General features: G+C 41.0%; 1 protein-coding gene across 2 annotated transcripts in view; it reads left to right on the plus strand.

Annotated features, from left to right (window-relative positions):
• The window catches only part of ZRANB1 (zinc finger RANBP2-type containing 1), a 40,927-nt gene that overhangs the window by 7,164 nt on the left and 13,970 nt on the right, over positions 1-19,793 (plus strand). Inside the window, exons 2-5 of one of the 2 annotated variants that reach the window (XM_082054442.1) lie at positions 5,188-5,284; positions 5,972-6,870; positions 16,960-17,147; positions 18,701-18,854. In XM_082054442.1, the coding sequence (XP_081910568.1) occupies positions 6,054-6,870; positions 16,960-17,147; positions 18,701-18,854 (1,159 nt within the window). In that variant the 5' untranslated portion in view covers positions 5,188-5,284; positions 5,972-6,053. The remainder of the gene's footprint in view (positions 1-5,187; positions 5,285-5,971; positions 6,871-16,959; positions 17,148-18,700; positions 18,855-19,793) is intronic. The other variant, XM_082054441.1, reaches the window with a different exon arrangement.

Here is a 19,793-nt window from a genome sequence, read left to right on the forward strand (position 1 = left end):
CATGCACTCCTTATGTAATAGTTTGTAGATTGTGTTGTGACTTACACGGCTATGATTTGGTCTTTAATAGAACTGAGATTTGTGCTATTCTGAACTCATGGGGCCTCTCTCAAGACAACAACCTTCTTCCTGTTACCTGTGTTTCTGGGAGCAAAGAACAGCCCTGGTCCTCCGAAGAGCAGAGGTGATAGTCACTGTTTGGATAGTGTTTTTTTTCTGAGATGATGCATTGCTTTCTTGTTTTTGCTGATCTGTTTGGGACGGTATCCTTTTATTTTTAAAGAACTGTCCTAACAACCAAAGCAAACTACGCTTGCTTGATAAATTCCTTGCTTCGGTGTATTCAGGCTAATACAGAAGATGCTTCCACGTTTGTGACTTTGCAGTAACCTTTCCAGTCTTTATTTTAATACATGGTTATTGCCTTTACTGCGAAGCTTCCAGATTCAGCACTGATCTGAGTTGCTTGTCCCATTGACAAGGTCAATGTTCTTTTTTCTTTAACTAATTCGCAGTGACGACAATGGAATTTATTATTAGTTCCTGTCAAACTGTAGAAGCCTCGGTTCACGTTTTATGCCTTTAATATACTGATCTGTTGAGGCTTATGCTGAATTCTTGAGAAAGGAGTCATGCAAGCGCAGTGAGGAGTTAAAGGGGGAGTAAGTAAGTTTAGTAAGTCAAGAGAATAAAGTGTCAGTGAAGTTCCACTGTAGAAAATTAGCTGAGGCAGATTTCACATAAAAATCAATTCTTAATGCTTGCAATAAGTTTCAAAGAGTTTTTAAAATATGTAAGTTGTTTTTCTTGAAGCGTATTGACAGCGTGATACTTCACAAGGATTCTTGGCCCCAGAAAACAAAAGTGATTTTGAACCTGTTAAGTAACGACATCTTTTATGTAAGAAATCGTCGAGGAGGTTTTCGGAGAGTTTGCAAGTTTAAAAGAAACAAATTAGCCTTTTTGATTTGAGCTTGTGTACAGCTCTGTTATCCTCCAGACCTGCCTACTGGCTATATTTAAAAATTGGCAAAACCTTATGTTTGAAGAGTCCCTTGGTACAGCTTATGTGAGCTTTAAAGAGACTGCATGGTTAGAGAGTGGCAGTGTTGAGAAATGCATTTGTTTGGAAACAGTGAAATCAAACCATTGCTTTTTTTCCAACTGTGAACAGTTGACTCAGGTTCATCTTACGCATCTTTTAAAAATGTTTTGCAGAACAAAACCCGCTACAGCTCTCTGAATTCAGGCTGGTGCGTATTTGATCACAACCATTTAAGGTGATAATCCAGATGTGTGATTTTAACAGGTTTTCCTTTTACAGCTTTAGTTAGAAAGCTTATTTGTGTATAAATGAACGTCAGTTTTCTAAGAAGTATGCTAATTTTTATGGGAAGAGATTTGACACAGTGATGTATAGGAGAGAACACTTCTGAAAATGTGTCAAATTATGTGGGGTTGATCACAGGCAATTTTTTTCTTCCAAAAGCTGTTTGTCCGCTGTGTGTATATGTGAACTTCAGCAACATGCTCCAGCTGTTAGTGAGCAATTACAGCTGTCAGTTCGAGACCCTTTCTCGGTAGACATGTATTTAAATACACCGTGTTTCATAATAGATAAAGGATACAGTCGGTGAAAGTGCTGCTGTTTGATCTCACTTGACACGCGGTCCTGTTCCTTTTTGTGGCTGGATGTGTGAAAGGTGTTACTTCTGCACTCAAACTGCTGAGTTAATAAATTCTGCGTCAGGTTATAGAGACGTCTCTTTTGGAACAGGATGCTTCTGCTTATTTTCTTCCTCCAAAAAGTTGCTTCAGTGTTTTAAAACAAAGATAAATACACCAGCCTCTTTCTGTTTGGAGCAGCCTAATGGAGGTGAGGGGAAAGAGGTTGGATCTCTTTGCCCTGGCAAGTTTGCTGAAGGCTTAAGTTGATACCTAAGCTCCCTTTGCCCTGTAATTACAGAGCCAGTTAGCTTTGTTTGAAAATCCATACTCATGAGCAGAACAAGGTGGGAATGCTGATTTGATCTGTATAATTACATAAGGCTTCTGCCAGCACAGATGTGCTTCTGACATAACCAAAAAATCTGTAGTGTAGACTGGTCTAAATCAGCATCTGGCCTGTTTGCGGAGAAGGGCTCGATTATTTAATGAGATGGAGCTCCATATTGTTCCTCGTTTGAGCCAAAGGAAAAATAACTTCTGGACGCAGCGAATAATTAAATTGAGGGGAGTACAATATATCCTGTCATAGAAATGTTATTTGAGGACTTTGTTGTTTCTTCCCAATTCCTGTATGCTGGTTTATATTTTCCTGTGCACCTAAAAAGAAGAATATTCTTAAGTGGAAACAAAGCAAAAGAAAAGTTTCGGATTGTTCTAGGTGACCTTTTCCAATTGACTTCATTTTGTGAAAAGGTAGTTCTGCTAATGTTTTTGTTTTTCTTTGTTACTTGATTTATGAGAATTTAATATGTTCTCTTCTTTAATGTACTGAGCTACTCCACTAGTTTGTTTAGAAGGTATTTAGCACACTGTATAAACTGATCAACTGGAACTCGCTTGGAGTTTTGTGGGTTTTTATTTGTCTGCTCTTGCTGTTTGGACATTAAGACTTGCACCTGTGCCCTGCAGTCACTCTTGTGCGATTTCTCTGCAAGAAGATGTACAACATGATTCAGCTTCTCCTCTCTGAAGAATCTAAAATAACAGGTTAACTTGAAGGCAGAGTGGCAAAGAAGTAATTCCGAAGGAATGTAACGAGCTTCAAACTGCTCAGCGGCTGGATAATGATCCTGGATCACCAGTAAATCGGATGGTTCTGGTGCCTCTGGGGTGGGGTGCACTTGGGGGGTCACACAGAATCACAGAATGTTAGGGATTGGAAGGGACCTCAAAAGATCATCTAGTCCAATCCTAACAGAAAACCAAACTAACAAAAGCAATATGTGGAAGTGCTAAATTTCCTCACCTAGCTGTGCCATGGTGGGTGTTGCCAGAGCTGTCCGAGAAGAGAAATTGCTTTGTTCCATTGAGTCTTTATGTTCTTCATAATAACCCGAGGCCTTGTGCTGGGAGGTGGTGAGCTCATATCTGAGAGGCTTTCGAGCCTGCAGATACTGAGCCTCTCTAAGAATTAAGTCTGAAAGCATCCAGCTTTTTAGAGAGTGCAGAGAATAATTGCAGCTAAAAACCTAATCTCATGATACATATGAAAGCTCTTCTGTAGCACAGTGTATGCTGTGCTGTTTAGTTTCCTAAATAATATCTTGGTATTTGTTTAGATCATTTTTCTAACCAGCTGCTTTTTGACTTGAGCAGCAGTCTCCTTTCCCAGCCTTAATATCAATAGCACAGATGACACTTTGTTTTCTTGCCCCATCCCAGATGTGGGCTGGGATTTGTTTGCGATGGGAACTGCTGTGTTTAACGCTTTTCAAACTAGGGCAGGTAAGAGACCATTTCCAGTTACAGATCCCTCTTGAGCTTCATCGCACATTGTCTGCTGGTCTCACTTCTGATTCAGAGCATTACTGACTGAAAACACCCTGGCTTCTGCTCAGGTAGAAATTATTCTGAAGCTTGTTTTGAGCATTGAAGTATTGCAACAACCACTTTATGGTTTTCCTTTGTAGACCGAGGGAAACTGTCCTTGGCTGTTGTGCTGGTGGCCATTGACAGGTGTACGGATGGGGAGCTGCGTCCTTCTTGATTCTGAAAACCACATTCAACTGCTTTAAGTTCCGAACTGGGAAACATTTAGTATCTCAGAAAACTCTCTATTGTTTATAGAGAGAATAAGCTTATTAAGGAATGTTAAAGTAATTAGAAACTTATTTTGGAAATCAGGGAAAAAAAGCCTTGAGCAAATGAAATAGATAAATCTAGCATATAGTGTGTTTTGGCAAAGCTTTAGTTTGTTTATGGGTCAGAGAAACTGTTTTTCCTCCAAGTTTCTGAAAAGTCATCTTTATGAAGTTGCTTTTAGTAAGATCAAGTTGACGTTGTATTCTCACGTATGTATTTTTCACTTATTTTGTTGCAGGTATGGGGACGCTGGTATGATCTCTCTCCTTTTTTTTCCCATTATGCACGGACATGGACTTTTATGAGCAAACTGTGGAGGGGAAGCAGTAGGAAGTCTAAGGAATGTGCTGAGAAGGCAATTAGTCTGACACAGTTTTATAACGTATAGGTGGGAGTGAAGTGCTCTGCAGGCTGTTCAAACAAGTAACATTAGAACCCGAGCTTTATGAGAAAGCTTTATGTGTTCCCGATTGCTCATCTTCTTTCACGAAGCATAAATATGGATCGCTGCTGAAAAGGATAGTCTTGCCCTCTCTCCTGGCCATGCGATAGCTCCTCATTCATGCAGCCACCTGATCTGGTGAATAGATCGGAGTCGAGCTGGTGGAAAAAACCTTTGCTGCGTGCTGGAGCCCACGGGAGGGAAATAGTAGCAATAGGGGTGACAATTTAAGTGGACGTTTAGCTGGGTGTGCATGGAGAATGTACTAACTCATACGACATTGCCAAATTGGAGAACAGGTATAAGCTAATTTTTAGATCGATGTGTTTAGTTTGGAATTGGATCCTGTTGTGTAACCTCTCTTTTGAGTTTTTGTTTACTAGACTCCTGGTGTTTTTGTTATCCAACGGAGTTGTGGTGTAATGAATGAGAATTGTCAGCCAATTGATACGACAAATCTGTATTTTAAACAGTTTTGCATGCTTAAAAATGCCACGTAATTGAGTCATACATGCTGGGGAATGATTCTGTGGTAAAGGAGGATATAGACTGTATGTATTTTTCTGTTTGTCCATCTACCTGCCTCTCCCTTTCCCACTATTATGCCCCTTATACAAACTGGAGGGAATCAAAGCTGCTTTTTTTTCCTTCCCCATCCTAAGTTTGAGAGTCCAGTAAGAGTATTTATGGATGTTTTGCTGTGAATTTGCTGTTGGTTGAATCTAGTGCTTTTACTTCAGCAGACCGGTTGCATGTGTGGCAACGGATTCTTTATCGGTTTATTTTAACCAGTCTGTATGTTAGTCTCAGCAGGTCATGACTGAGTTTAAACAAGTATATTGGGATCAGAATAGGTGTGGCATTTAATAATTAACCTCTGGTTACTCAGGTCCAGTAGGGAACCTGTAATGAGTGTGTTTTCATTTTGTTTACAGGAATAGTTACCTGCTTAGTCTCGTCCTTCATATTTGCAATCTGAGGAAAAGGTCTGAGCCAGCATGAAGACAGAATCCCCTCTTCACTAGAGAAAAAGTGAGTTGGAATTGGATTGTAATCTGCATTTGCAGAATGAAAATACTGTGTCCGTTTGTCAACACACACAGCTTGTGCTTCCCTTCAAGTGGCATTTGAACTTTGTAACACTGCTGTTATGAGCGATGTCCAACCAAGGCCTAGTTTTAGATAAGCACGTGTACAAAATTTTCAAATGTATGCATTTGATGTAAACTCCTACACCCTGCTTTCCTGAAACAACCGCTTACTCATTGTGTAACTGCCCACCTGATACACTCCTTCCTTCCAAATCCTGTGAGGTCTTGCAGTAGGCCTCACAGGATCTAGACTTTGTGTGACTTTTACTTCAATAAGTTAATATTTGTGACTTGTTTCTGTGGCTGTACGGGTCTTTTCTCCAGCATTCTCACTGCTTCATGTGTATCTGTTTTCTGAATTTGTTTTGGAAGCCTGTATTCAAATTTAAGAAATTCCAGAACTGCAGGACTGAGTTTCCTCTCTGCACTAGGAAATCCCTAATTCTGCATTTAAAATGCAGTTGGTTCAAGTCCTTTTCATAGTGATTTTCCTCCCCCTAAATGTTCTAATAGTATCAAGAAAAAAAGATTGTCTCTTTGCTCAGCTTGATTTTTATATTATATTTGCAGTACACGTCAACTGGCTTAAATCTCATTTACTTTTTCCTTTTTGTTTTTTTTGAAACAGAGCTCCTATGCAACCATTGTGTACTAATGATGTATTCTGATTACTTAGCTTTCTGCCTGACGCAGTTCATTTCAAGAAGTGCATGATGACAGAGCGTGGAATTAAATGGGCTTGTGAGTATTGTACCTACGAAAATTGGCCATCTGCAATCAAATGCACCATGTGTCGTGCTCAGAGACCTAGTGGAACAATTATCACAGAAGATCCGTTTAAAAGCGGTTCGAGTGATATTGGTAGAGACTGGGATCCCGCAAGCACTGAAGGAGGGAGTAGCCCTTTGATATGTCCGGATTCTAGCGCAAGACCAAGGGTTAAATCATCTTACAGTATGGAAAGTGCAAATAAATGGTCGTGCCACATGTGCACATACTTGAACTGGCCGAGAGCGATAAGGTGCACACAGTGCTTGTCTCAGCGGAGGACCAGGAGTCCCACAGAGTCTCCTCAGTCTTCAGGTTCTGGTTCAAGACCGGTCCCTTTTTCCGTTGATCCGTGTGAGGAGTATAATGACAGAAATAAACTAAACACGAGGGCTCAGCACTGGACTTGTTCGGTTTGTACATACGAAAACTGGGCGAAGGCGAGGAAATGTGTCGTGTGTGATCACCCCAGACCTAACAACATAGAAGCAATAGAACTGGCGGACACGGAAGAGGCTTCGTCAATCATAAACGAGCAAGACAGAGCTCGATGGAGGGGAAGCTGTAGTAGTGGTAATAGCCAAAGAAGATCTCCACCTACAACCAAACGCGAATCTGATGTGAAAATGGACTTCCAAAGAATCGAGCTGGCTGGAGCTGTTGGCAGCAAAGAAGAGCTTGAAGTTGACTTCAAAAAACTAAAGCAAATAAAAAATAGAATGAAAAAGACTGACTGGCTGTTCCTAAATGCTTGCGTTGGTAAGTCTGCTGCTACCTTATACTATTATGCCTGTGGTTAGGTATTTTAGGAGAATGAAGAATTATAACATAATCTTGTTTGATTTTGAAAAAGCTTTTAAAAATCTCTGCATTTTGATTTTAAAAAGTAAACCTAATCTAGAAGTTCCTGAAATAGCACCTGCTAAAAGAGGGTGTGGAGTTCACCCATAATCTGAACAGGGTTAGACGTGCTTCCCAACTATGCTTGGACTTTTTTGACCTTTTGTGGGAATGGATATCCCTGTAACCAAATGCTGTTGTTCTGTGTAGTCCTCAAAAAGTGGAGAAATTACAAAACCGGTCTACAGAACAATGTGATGCATATAGTACTGTAAAAATGCCATTACCGGCCATTTAAAATGATTCCTTTTTGCTATGGCAAGATATGCTGGTAGAACCAGCAGCTGCAGCTTGTGAGTATTTGTAAACAGTGTGGAGCTTGCAACAGTACAAGATGCTCTGTCAGATGTTAAAAATAACACCAAAATATGTAGCTCCAAGAAACTGCATGTGTAATACTGACCTTGAAAGTAATAATGTTGTATTAATACAGATACTGTGTTGTAAATGTTTATAGGCCTTCTGAAAGTATTTTTTGTAGTCAACTGCTTCAAAAGAATTCAAATTGTGGACAGTTCTCCCAATGCTGTTAAAGGACTGAGATGCAAGAGCAGATTGTTGACCTTGTGAGTTCAGCTCGTGTGCTGTAACTTCCCAGAAGCAGGTACCTTGTGCCCTAGAACACAAGCAGGTTAAACGCTTGAAATACGCAACTATTTTTAGAGTAAAACACTTCATTTGAAACTCTAGCACTGGTGGTATATCTCATACTGCTCCATAATGTTTCATGAAGTCACTTCATGGTTGTTAAAATCGTAAAACTAATTTGTGGAGCTGCTTTATTTAATATATTGGATCAGGTCTAAATGTTCTTACGGATATTATGGGTTTGGCTTTTCTGAGCTAATAAATATTCCCGTTTATTTTTCTTGTGTGTGAATACTTGGACATGAACACATTTTCTTTTGAAAATAGTTAGATGCCTCAGTATTGGTGCCTTCAGCTCCTTACATGCTGACAGATGTGTAGTGCTTTCTCCTTCTGAAATGAAGCAATTGCACTTCTGGTATTTCGTATTTTGTAAGTTATTGAATACCCAAGATCAGTTGTTGGAGGTCATTCCTGTGCCTTGGACTGTTCTGTCTTGCATTCTCATAGCAATTGTATTAAATATTAGGTTTTTTTTTCCTCTGCTTTTTGAAAAGTGATTTTTTTGGGGAGGGACTATTCCAGTGTTTAAAATATTTCGCACTTTCAGATTTAATCTGTGTGGAAGTGATTGTGTTTATGTTTCAGACTGTGAGTTTCTCAAGTATTTAACATGGCTTGTGACTATACAGGTGTACATGAAGCTCAAAACTATGCTCACAGAAATTTTGTAAGGCAATAATTTGCTTCTTTTAAAATGAAAATGAAGAGAAAGCCAAAATGCAACTGGAGTTTTATGCTGATTTTGTTTTACTGCTGTTCTGCCGAAAGATTTCATGGATTCCATTCTGTAACTTCAACACTTACTATGCTTGCCTTTTTTTCCCCTAAGTTAAGCTAAAGCTGTTAATTATCAATCCTTCATTTCAGAATTTCATTTTGCATATCGCAGATGTCATATTTTTTCCAAATACTTCTTGTAGCAGAAATAACCTTAGAAGATCGATGGAAGCTTCATAATTCTTTTGTGGTGGTGTCTGGATGCTTTGCAGAGTTTATCTCTATTGGAAAGGTACACCAGGTTAACCAGTAGTTTTAAAGCTACATTTGTGATGGTTGTTTTGGTGCCTTAGCATGATATACTTAAAACAATTGAACTGCCAATTGAACAATTTTGCCTTAAGCTCGTGTTCTTGTCATTGAAATCAACTGAGTTACGGTGACTTGGTGAGTTACTGTTAGCTGAGTTGAGCACTTGTCAATCCTTAGCCAAACACAGTTATAAAGTAGGACATGTTAAATGTTTGTGAAAACGGATGGAGTAATAGTTGGTATATAGTCTGTTACCACAGTTTGGCTGACAAGTGGTGGCTTGTTCGGATTTGTAACTTCAGGCTTCGCACCTCCAAGTTTAAGCTCAATCAGTTGTGGAGGATCTGTTTGCTTGGAGTCTGACTTATGTGGCAGAGATGTATTGATTTAAAGTTTTTGGATATACAAAGTGTAGCTTTCCCTGCAGTTAAAAATAAAGATTAGAGGAGCAGGAGTAGGAGGAATTCTTGGCAGACTGGTTATTTTCTTTTCTCTTGGAAGATATTATCTTTCAGAAAGTACCAAGGAAAATGTTTGATGCTTCAGGACAGCTGTTCAGTTGAACTCCCCCTTCTCATCTCAACCTTACTATGAAATTAAATTTAAAATCTAGTAAAAATAATGTCAAGTTTCATTTAAAGCACGTATCAGGCTGCTTTTTTTTCCACATTTGTTCTTTTTAGCTGAAGCATGAAGATAGACATGTATCTTATGTGGATTTGGAAAAGTACCCGTCTGTGTGTGTTTGTGGCTTTTTACGTTTTGTTGGAGACGCTCATTAATGCTCTACTCACTTTAGTAAATAAATACACCATCAAGGCTTCCATTCCTCGCAAATCTAGGCTGTACAAAATCCGATGAGTGCATCTCTTGCATTTCTGCATGAATAGTTTCCTTGATGGAGGGTATTCTTTCAGAATCAGAAGGATTAGTGGCATTTCCCCTTTCAAACTCTGCAAGTAAATGCACTTGAATGTTATTTTTATTACTGATTTAGGTCTTGCAGCAATGGATGTATCTGTCAAATGGGCCTTTCTCAAAAGGATGAGGTTTTAGAACTGATTCATTTGGTTAAAATTTATCAAAATCTAGTAAAGTATGGCTGTTGAATAACATGACAAACGCCAGTTTGAATTATGAGAAACTACAAATGGCTTGTGCAAGGACACCACTTTCTGCTGTACTGCCCCAGTACAAGGTTAACATGGAGTCCAAGGTGACTCAGTTCTGGGGTGGGGAAGGGGGAAGCTAATGTATAGTTAAAATTAAGCTCTGTTGTCATTTCCGTAACTCACGGTTAAGGGCGGTTTGGTGGCATCTGGGGCTTAGGGAATCTGGTGTGCAAGAAGAGCGGCTCTGCCGGGGCTGGTGGAGCTGGTTACAGCTGCCTGTGGATTTAAGTTGTTCAAACGGCTGAAGATGGTTGTGACTATAAAACCTTTCTAGCATTCAGTTTGCTTGGTACTTACACCTGGGTACTTGCCGAAGCTTCTCCTCTGCTGGCATTTCAGGGCTGGGCTTTACAGTGGTGCCAACAGAGCGTGTTTGCTTGCAGGGCACTGCTGGGGCTTCTTGGGTTGTGTGTTCAACTCCCGAGCTTGAACTGTAGTGCACAGATCAAAAGTAAACTGCATTTCTTCTCCTTTCCCTTTCTCCTCCAACCCTGTTTGTTAACTGCTGCAAGAGCGTGCTCTGCTCTTTCGTTTGGGGCAGTAAGGGCCCTCATGGGCCAGACTTCTGAGGCTGGGGATGGTGGCTCCAAAACCAAGTAGATACATGGTCTTCTCAGCTTTGTGAAAGAAACAACTAAGAGTGTTTTTTAAATCCAAAATATTTAGAGCAATCTGTAATGAATCTTGTTTTGCAGTACATCCTTAAAAGGGCTGTTAGTTCATTCCTAGTATTCCGACATATGCGTCTGCTTAGTTTTTCCTTTGTCAACTACTTTATCTCTTTTTCAGGCTCTTTTTCCTTTGTCCCTTTCTCCCTCCAGTTTTCTGCAGTAGTGCCCAACGTGTTCCCAGACATTCACAAACCCTGTGGGAAAGAGGGGTTGCCTTGTCCAGATTTAGGTATGAAGCTGGCTGGGCAGTGTCCAGACTGGACAAGAGAGATGGGGGGCCACCTCCTGATCCGCATCCTCCAGGGACAGCCGGGGGGCCACCTCCTGATCCGCATCCTCCAGGGACAGCCGGGAGGCCACCTCCTAATCCATGTCCTCCAGGGACAGCCGGGGGCCACCTCCTGATCAGTGTTCTCCAGGGACAGCCGGGGGGCCACCTCCTGATCAGTGTTCTCCAGGGACAGCCGGGGGGCCACCTCCTGATCCGTGTCCTGTGGAGACGGAGGCCACCTCCTGGTGCAAGTCCTCCAGGGTTGGAGGCCACCTCCTGATCCGCGTCCTGCAGAGCGTGTGGCTCTTTGCTGACAGTAAAGGACGTCTGAAGGGGTTGATGTACCAAGGTGTACCCAAAGTTGTCCTTCTGTCTGGTTGTTTCTGCCTGCCTTCTGGCGTGTTTGCATGCCAGCCTACAATGAAGCGTGTCCGGAAACTGACCCTGCTAAAAATGAAGCTTGATAAGCTTGATTTTTGTGGGGGGAGCGGTGGTGGTTTTGTTTGTTTATTTTGCTGGTTTAGTAAACCCAGACTGGTTTCCTCATCACATCCATGGTACAGTTAAGCCTTGATGGGGCTGTTAGTGCTTTAATAAGGGAGTGGGAACAAGCTGCTGGAGGCAGGGAAGGGTCATGCATGGTTCCCTGCTGGTGTCACTTTAGGCTGAGCCGAACTGTTTGGGGAAGTGTAGCATTAATTAGTCACTGGTGAGTGATTACCTGCCAGGCTGGTCTTGGCTACAGATGGCAAATAGTCTGTTGGGATGGGCTGGGGAAGAGTCTCTGGTGTGACCGTACAGCCCATCCTCCTTTGTCATACTGGGAAGCGTGACTTGGCACACTCGTCTGCTGTGCCGGGTAACCATGGTGTAAGCTTCCAACTTCCACCTGGACAAAAATACCTTATTGTATTGTTGTCTGTATCCTATACATATATTCTACCAGAACTACTTCACCATTTGTGTGTGTCTTTCAGAGGAGGTAAAACTCTGCACGCCTTATTCCTTGGGAGAAAGTCTTAACTCCTGGGATGCTTGTATTCAGCTTTCCTCACTCCTTTCTTGAAGCTCAGTGATATTTTATATTGAAAATAGTTGAATAAATTATCAAGTTTAAAGTTATTTAAATTTGCCTTGGAAGCACTGCTGGTTAACTTGAATATTTATGATTTTCCACTGTCCAGGCTCCCTTTAGGGAATTTACCTATTTAATTTGCAAGTTGTGCCAGCCAGCACGCTACAGAACTGTTCCAAAGTCTGTGGGACTGTGCAATTAGGGCAAACACGATTTACTTTTCTAGATACGCTTGTAAACTCTTGTGTTTGTTTTTTCCAGCTTAACTGCACCAAACCGTATAAATATTTACATATGCTAAAGAAGAAATTTCGTAGAACCGTAACTGAAGTAGCTTGGTTTTAGCAGCTAGGCTAATTGTGGGTTTATTTAATATGAGCAAAGGTAATACCTGATGCTTAGTAGAGAAGATGGTTGTAGTGGAGAAAAAAGCAGGATCAAGATAGTACAAATAGTTGTTATTGGATGATTAATGCTTTTTAAATTTAGTCTTTTAAAATAACCTTAATCTCTATCGTGTATCTTCTCACGTATACTGAGATTGCATACTCTCAATCTGTGCTATTTATAAAAATTGGGGCTTTACTAGAAGGAGAAAAAACCTTGGCTCCTGGTGCTGTGAAAGAATATTCTGGCAAGAGGAAATGCCTGAGTCGTGAATGAGAACACAGTTGAACCTGTAAATGCAGAACAGTCCCCTGCACTTGCATTTTCTCATCACCGGTGTGCAGCACGTGCCATTCTGTCCTGTCACGTAGGACATCAGCCTACAGGCATGTGTTTGCGGAAAACTCCTTGGGGGGACACACACAGACCGGTGCCTTCCATCACAATACCAAACTAACATTTTCGGAAAAGCTGTTTTTGCTGTGGATCAGAAGCAGCCATTGAGTCATGAGGATCTGTTTGCATTTGTGCAGCTCTTGTAGCTAATGGGAGCTGTGCCCTTGCGGGAGATCTTGCTGCTCGGTGCCGTGTGAACAATCTCCAGGCAAATGGCACTTTTCCTTTTGACATTTCAACAGTCCGAGGAATGCGGTGGGTGTCGGTGGGGACGAACCCAACTGGCATGGCGCGGTATCAGAACACAGCTCAAAGGCTGCTTGTGTAGGTAATCAGGCACTTCTCTGTTCTGAAATGTGGTGAGTTGGAGCATCAGTAAATATTTCTGTAATGTGGCTTGTAAATAGTGTTTTGTTAAGCTTTATTTAAATAGACTTAATGAATTGGAGGCTCTCATTCACCCGACAGAAATCAAAGCCATTGTAGGAATGTGCTTGCTGTTGTCCATAAAAGCATATTAAGACCTCATTTTGGAGTGATGATACAGAGTTTAGGAATTGCAGGCAGTTCTTATGAATGTTGCATGTAGGCAAGGTTACCCCATAGTTTTGGGGCAAGATTTCTGTTTTCTGGTTTAGATTTCTGTTAATCTGCCTGTTATTACTACGTTTTTTGCTCAGTGTTCCCTGCAGCCTTGGGTTGTACTGACTGGCACCTGCAGGCACCTCACAAGCGGGCAGGAATTTTCCCCTGTTCTTCTGAAGTGGTTAAAATGAAGTAGATATTTGGTAGAATGGACAAAGATAAATTTGGGCTTATGTTGCTGAGGCCAAAGAGGTTTGTAATGACTGTAGAACACGGGCCCTGCGGTAGCGATGCTCCGGTTACTTGGGTCACAGCATTTCAATGCGGGTTTGTAAGATGTTGAAGCGTGCAGCAGGTTTGCAAGAGGGAGATTCTGATGAGGAAACAGATTTGTAATGGGCTCTGTGCAAAAAAAAAATAATGCAGAATAAGCTTTGTATGGCTTGATTTTGTGTGTCGTGATTGAGGCTCAGTTACAAAGCAGGCAGAAGCGAGTTTGTCTGGGCTTTATCTAAGAATTTCCTGATGCCTATTTTTTTTTTCTTCTTCTTTCCCCGTCTCTCTCCCTTAAATAATCACTTCGCTGTTTGGATTAAGGAAAAGCGGATGACCAGAGATGATGTGCGCACATGCTCTCATCGCCATCCCTCCAAGAGCTGTAACTGTGCTAGTTTCTCTTTAGCAAACCATCACTGTTCTTTATTCCTGCTGGATAGTCTTGAGAACCCTATACCTAAAACACATTTACAACGTTCTTTTTTTTTTTAAATAAGGCCTAGAAAGCATATGCAGTTTGCCTGTTTTTGATGTATGTATTGATCTTTAGCTTAAACTTCACCAGTGAGGTTTAGAAACGCACTTTTAAAATGACAGCTTATATAACAATTTTAGTAATTAATTCTAGGACAGGGGACTTTTAGGAATGTCAAGTATGGCGAGACGTGGGCGTAAACTGCCAGAACTGGCAGTGCTGCGTATCACATGTCACTGATTTGGGTCTTTATTGTAGCTTTTAGTAGTTCGTACTTGAAGGCATCGCCAAACCTGACAGAACCACATCTCAGCATTGGTCCTGGACCTCAGTTGTTGCCGCGGGTTGGTTAAAAGCGCAATGGGAGTGAGTTGCTTTAGCGGCCAAGAGTGGGGGATTAAAAGAATAACAACAAATGTGAATTGACCTGGCACTGACCGAAGGCTGTAGTAGCATATCTGTCATTGAAGGATAATTTGGGGGATGTTTGATTGTTTGAAATCAGTCTGAGATAGTTGGATTGTCAGGGTGACTACCTGCCAGTCTTGGGTGGTCTTTGGTACGTTTATCACTGGGTGATGCAGATATGGTAACTGGAATCTTTCCCCTCTCAAGAGAAGTGGTTAAAATATAAAAGGACATGAAGTTGCTATTAGTCTTTAAAAAGGTGTCTTTCCTAAATGAATACAATAATAAAAAAATAAGTGTGTCATAAGGTAGCAGAAAACCTGCTCAAATCAAGATTCTTCTTTCCCTGGGGATTCTCGTGTGTTTGCTCACAGGTGATCTTGTGCCACAGCTGTAGTACAATGTGTTTTATGAGGGCAACTCATGAGAAATCCTCTGACGTTGGTATCTATGTATACATAGATATCTACAAAAAAGAAAAACCAAGTCAGCTTGCTGCATTTGTTTGGAATCGTATCAAAACCAGCCTTGGTACTGCCTTATCAGTGGCATACATGTGATTGCATGGAAATAAAATGCTACACTTGGCATTCTTGTTATGGATACAGCGCATATTGGCAGAAATGTACCTTTTGCTTTGGTATGTTTTGGTTCCACCCATAATGGAAATGTTGCGGCAGGAGCACAGTTGTGTTGCACATCCTGTATTACGTTCCCGCAATGCACGTTTTGGTGAACGTCTTCAAACTCCCACCAATGGACTTGCAGTGTTCATTTCAATGAAGCAGCTTTTCTCCATCGGTAGCGGCTCCGTTCTTTAATAGAAAATATGTTTTCATCAGCAAAGTTCTGACTCTTACAGAACAAGAGTTAAAATGGACAGATACAACTCTTGTCTAATTAGTTCTTTAACTCATCTGGGGTGAGCACACGGGCAGATGGTTGAGCAGAACACTATTAATGCCGGAGTGGAATATAAACACAGACCAGAAAACTAAGAATTGTTCTGTATTGTTTTCATTCTGCCCTGGCCTGTCAGGCTTTTTGAGTCCTTGATGAATGGGTAGATGTTGTATGACTGAAATTTGCAGCTGAATTTGTATTCTGGAACTTCTCTGCTTTACACCACTGCTGAATAATCTAACTCATTGAATAATCAAACTTATATCTGTAGAGGCTTACTGAGCAGAGCTGATAACTTTGTAGAGAAATGTCTTGTGCTGATAATCCATTTTCCTTCTGTGTTTCTTCTGAAAGCTTTATAATCTCAGTATTGAAAACGATAGACTTTGTGGGCGAGCTAAGAATGCTTTCCCAAATCCTGGATTAAGCAGCAGCCCAGCTGCTAGCGTGCTTCTCTGCTAGCAGGCAGTGCAGTTTGCCACGATGTGGCTGGGTGGGTTGGTTGCTGTGTGTGTGGCTTTATTTTTCCTCCTTTTTTTTTTTTTTTTGGTGTTTGCATTTTGATCCTGAACAGGAGTGAGTGCCCTTGAGGCTGAACATCTTTCCCTTCCGATTTATTTTTGAGTCTTGGTAAGCAAGTTGAGTGAAGGGTGGACTTCAGCCTCCATCTGCGCTCTTACTCTTTTGTTCTTATTTACTTCCCTATTAAAGATGCCTTTAAAATGACTTTCCTGTTACTTTGACTCAGTATTAGAGTTCTCTTAGGCATATATCTAAACCAGGATCTTTATAACTGAAAGAATTTCTGTGTTTAGGAAGCCTTATATTGGAAGCGATACTTTTGAAGATACCACCACCACACCTCGTTGATGGTGTATTCTGATAATTGCAGCTAAAGGATGCAGTCAGTGTGAATGGTCCTGATATGAAGCATGGTACAAAAGTTAGAGGTTCCCAGGGGCTCTAGAAGACATTAGGGTCATGTCCCCCACCCCATCATGCTTTAGGAAGTAAAGCAACTTGGAGCTGATGCAGTATGTGTGTGTGATGTCCTCTTTAATTCAGTTTTACTAGAGTACCCTGAATAACTTAAGTTCAGTTGGTAGCAGAGATGATAAGCTGAAGAGAAACTTTGTTCTCTGCACTGTCTTCCAACACTGTTCTAAACTGTATTTTTTGGGGGAAAAAAAAAAAAAGACTTGTATTCCAAAAACCCTTTAATTGATCTGATTCTTAGGTCCAATAGTTTGCTTTTAAGATAAGTTACAAGGTAAGATGTAATTATCAAAATAATTTCTGTACTAAGAGTGAATGAGTCTCCCTGCTGATCAAGTGAAACGCCAGCGGGTACGTTAAGCTGGGTATTCATCAAGGGTCCTCAGCAGCACTTTGTAACGGGCTTGTGATCTGCTGTATCTTCCACTAGTTTGGGTGGTGGAAATGATCCAGGAGCTAAGTGTAAATATTTTGTAGTCTTCTGTTTAAAAAATAAAATAAAATAAAAAGCAAGTTTCTTGGTACGTAGTTATCTTTGTATGTTAGGTCCATACCAGAATAAATAGAGGTAAGCTATATTAAATAAGCTGGTTTTATCCAGAGTGACTCATTCACTAGCTAAAATGAATTGTATGTTGTTTTTGTTTCCTCAGGAGTTGTAGAAGGTGATTTAGCTGCTGTGGAAGCTTACAAGTCATCGGGAGGAGACATTGCCCGCCAGCTCACGGCCGACGAGGTTCGCCTGCTCAATCGCCCGTCTGCTTTCGACGTGGGGTACACGCTTGTCCACCTGGCCATCCGCTTCCAGAGACAAGACATGCTGGCCATCCTGCTCACGGAGGTGAGGTGCCCTGAGCCCTGCACACATTTAACGGGAGCCCCGGGTAACGGTGACACGTCACTTTATTTGCCACAAGATAGAGGCTAATGCTGTTGGAATACATGAATCACTTTAGTGTATCTCCTCTAGAAGACTTAGACTGTATATGTGTGGTGGTCTCGAGGAGGTTCAGTTTTCTCCTTAATGAGCGGTTTTGGCGCACGTTCTGACCGTCCTGGGGGTGGAAGTGAGTTATTGTGAGGCTTCCTGCGCTTTGGGTGGGGGAGAGGAAATGCCCCGAAAGCAAAACACTGAGATCAATGACAGCGCGGGGGGGTTTGTTCCTGGTTTTCTGTTAATGAATAAGTCTACCTGGTCTTTCTTCCCTGTTTTTTTTCGGAGTTTCTGTTCTAGAGAAAGGCAAATTTCTTGCTTTGCAGAATTGCTGGGGTTTTTTTCCACTCTTTCCACTCTTTTCTACTCTTTGCTGGTTGGTTCCTCTCTGTGTCTCCTTGCTCTCTCATATTCCATTTCCTTGTATATTTTTGTATCATAGACCTCAGTTCTGGTCATCTTTGCCCTCCTCCATCTTTGCTTTCTTACTGACACCATAAATAATTCTGTTTTGGTTTGGTTTTTTTTGTCTGTTTTCTTCATCTCAAACTTCTGGTTCCTCACCTGATCAGAGCCAAAGTTTTATTCTGCCTCCTTCCCTCTTTTGACACTTAAAGCAATTCTGAAAGCACATGTTCCTGAGAAAATGCCTGAAAAGCGCATAAAGATGATGGAATCTGTAGGGTTGAGTAATTAAAAAGAGTAGATGAAGCAAGATGAACGCAGCTAAATCCTTGAGAAGAGAATCTATTTATATTTGTCTGATATTATTAGTGTTGTGCTGCTTACGTAGCTATCTGGGTGATTGGAGTTACACTTTAAAAACAAGTTAATTTGCTGAAATACTATCTTACAGATGTTTCTGGTGGTTTTGTTTCAGTTTCTAGAATACTTGGTCAACATAGTGTTTGTGAAAATGCTTGGTAGTGTTTGAGCCACAGTGATCATTTGCTAGGATGTTAATTAGTGAAAATGGGTGTCTTTAAAGCTGTTTTATTAATATATCCAGTGTCATCCCCGTGGCACTTACGCTGTATCACTGAATGAGTTCCTACTGTTAGTAATGATTAGAATCTGGAGAAATTTAAGTATCTTAGCTTAATAGTGTCTGGGAAGATTCTTTGTAGGAGCCTCGTGCTGTGGTAATGAAGTTCTTTGTTAAATGTAGATTTGAGGTATATTTTGTAATGCTATCTAGCTCTTACCTTTATTTTTCTTTCCCTTTCCTGCTGGAACTGGTCACCTGTTAATTCACTGCTTTGAATAAAAAAAGCTTTTAATCAGCCTTACGTTATCAACAACATGATAAACGAAACATCAGTTCATTGAGAGTCAATAAACATTTAATCTTTATACTTCTGTTGCATTACTTGTTAACAAAATACAGTCTGCTGGTGTTCATCACTCAAGTCTTTGCATTTAACTGGAAATAATACTGAGTGCAGTAACTTACGTTCCAGGTATCACAACACGCAGCGAAGTGCATTCCTGCCATGGTGTGTCCAGAGGTCACAGAACAAATCCGGCGTGAAATTGCTGCATCTCTTCATCAACGCAAGGGAGACTTTGCTTGCTATTTTCTGACTGACCTTGTAACGTTTACGTTACCTGCAGGTAGCTACAAAATTCTTCTTACTGATGGGAGGGTTTGGTTTTTTGTCTCCTAGTTGAGAATTGCTTGTTTTGGATGGCTACCTTGACTTTCTGATGGGGTGTGTGTGTATAGGTTTTATTTGTTAAGTTTTAATAGCTTAGGTCAGGTCTAGTAGTTGAATTTGCTTATTCAGGTTTTGCACACTTCAGCCCGTGCACTGTTCTGTGAACATCTGCTGTCTTCTTTAGACATGAGGAAGGTGAAGAAGAGTGGTGTTTTCTAAAGAAAGGCTGTGTTTAATTTTAAGATTGGAGCCCAGACGTTTCTGAGCTCTAATATGGCTTTTTACATAGCTGTGTTAGCTTTCCGTGCTTTGCATTAAGGCACAGAGCTATTTGCATTCGCACTTGGTTACAGCAACAGCACTTGTTGAATACTTTTGAAGAACTCTGTGATCAAGAGAATGTTTGTCTATTAACCAAAAGCTGTTAGAAGACTTAATTTTGGTAGTTGTTTCCTTTAATATAAATGCTACCGGGGTAAAAAATTGTGTATAATAGATGGAACCTGTACTAATCAGCAGATCATTTGTCTGTTTTACAAAGCAGTGGCATTGTAAGAATAGTATTCGGAACTTTGGCTGAGTGTTACCTCATCTCCTACTTTTGAAAAAGCCTGGATAATATTTACCACTTGTCTACAACTATTTGTTTGGGGTGCTGTTTTCAGTCTTGCTCCGTGCATCACGTACAAGGGGCAGACGGTGTGGGTGTGCACGGTGTCCGGAGACACTTCATGGCTTTTTGGGGGAGAGAAGGGCAGCAGAATGATTTCATAACACACATGAGAAATGTGGCTCTTGCCAGAAATGAGGAGTTTGTTCGCTGTTTTCAAGAGACACATATTAAACCACTGTGCATCTTTTTTGACATGTGCTATAGCCATTGAATAATTAAGGA

This window comes from Streptopelia decaocto (assembly GCF_964273445.1).
Source record: "Streptopelia decaocto genome assembly, chromosome: 5".
NCBI lineage: Eukaryota > Metazoa > Chordata > Aves > Columbiformes > Columbidae > Streptopelia > Streptopelia decaocto.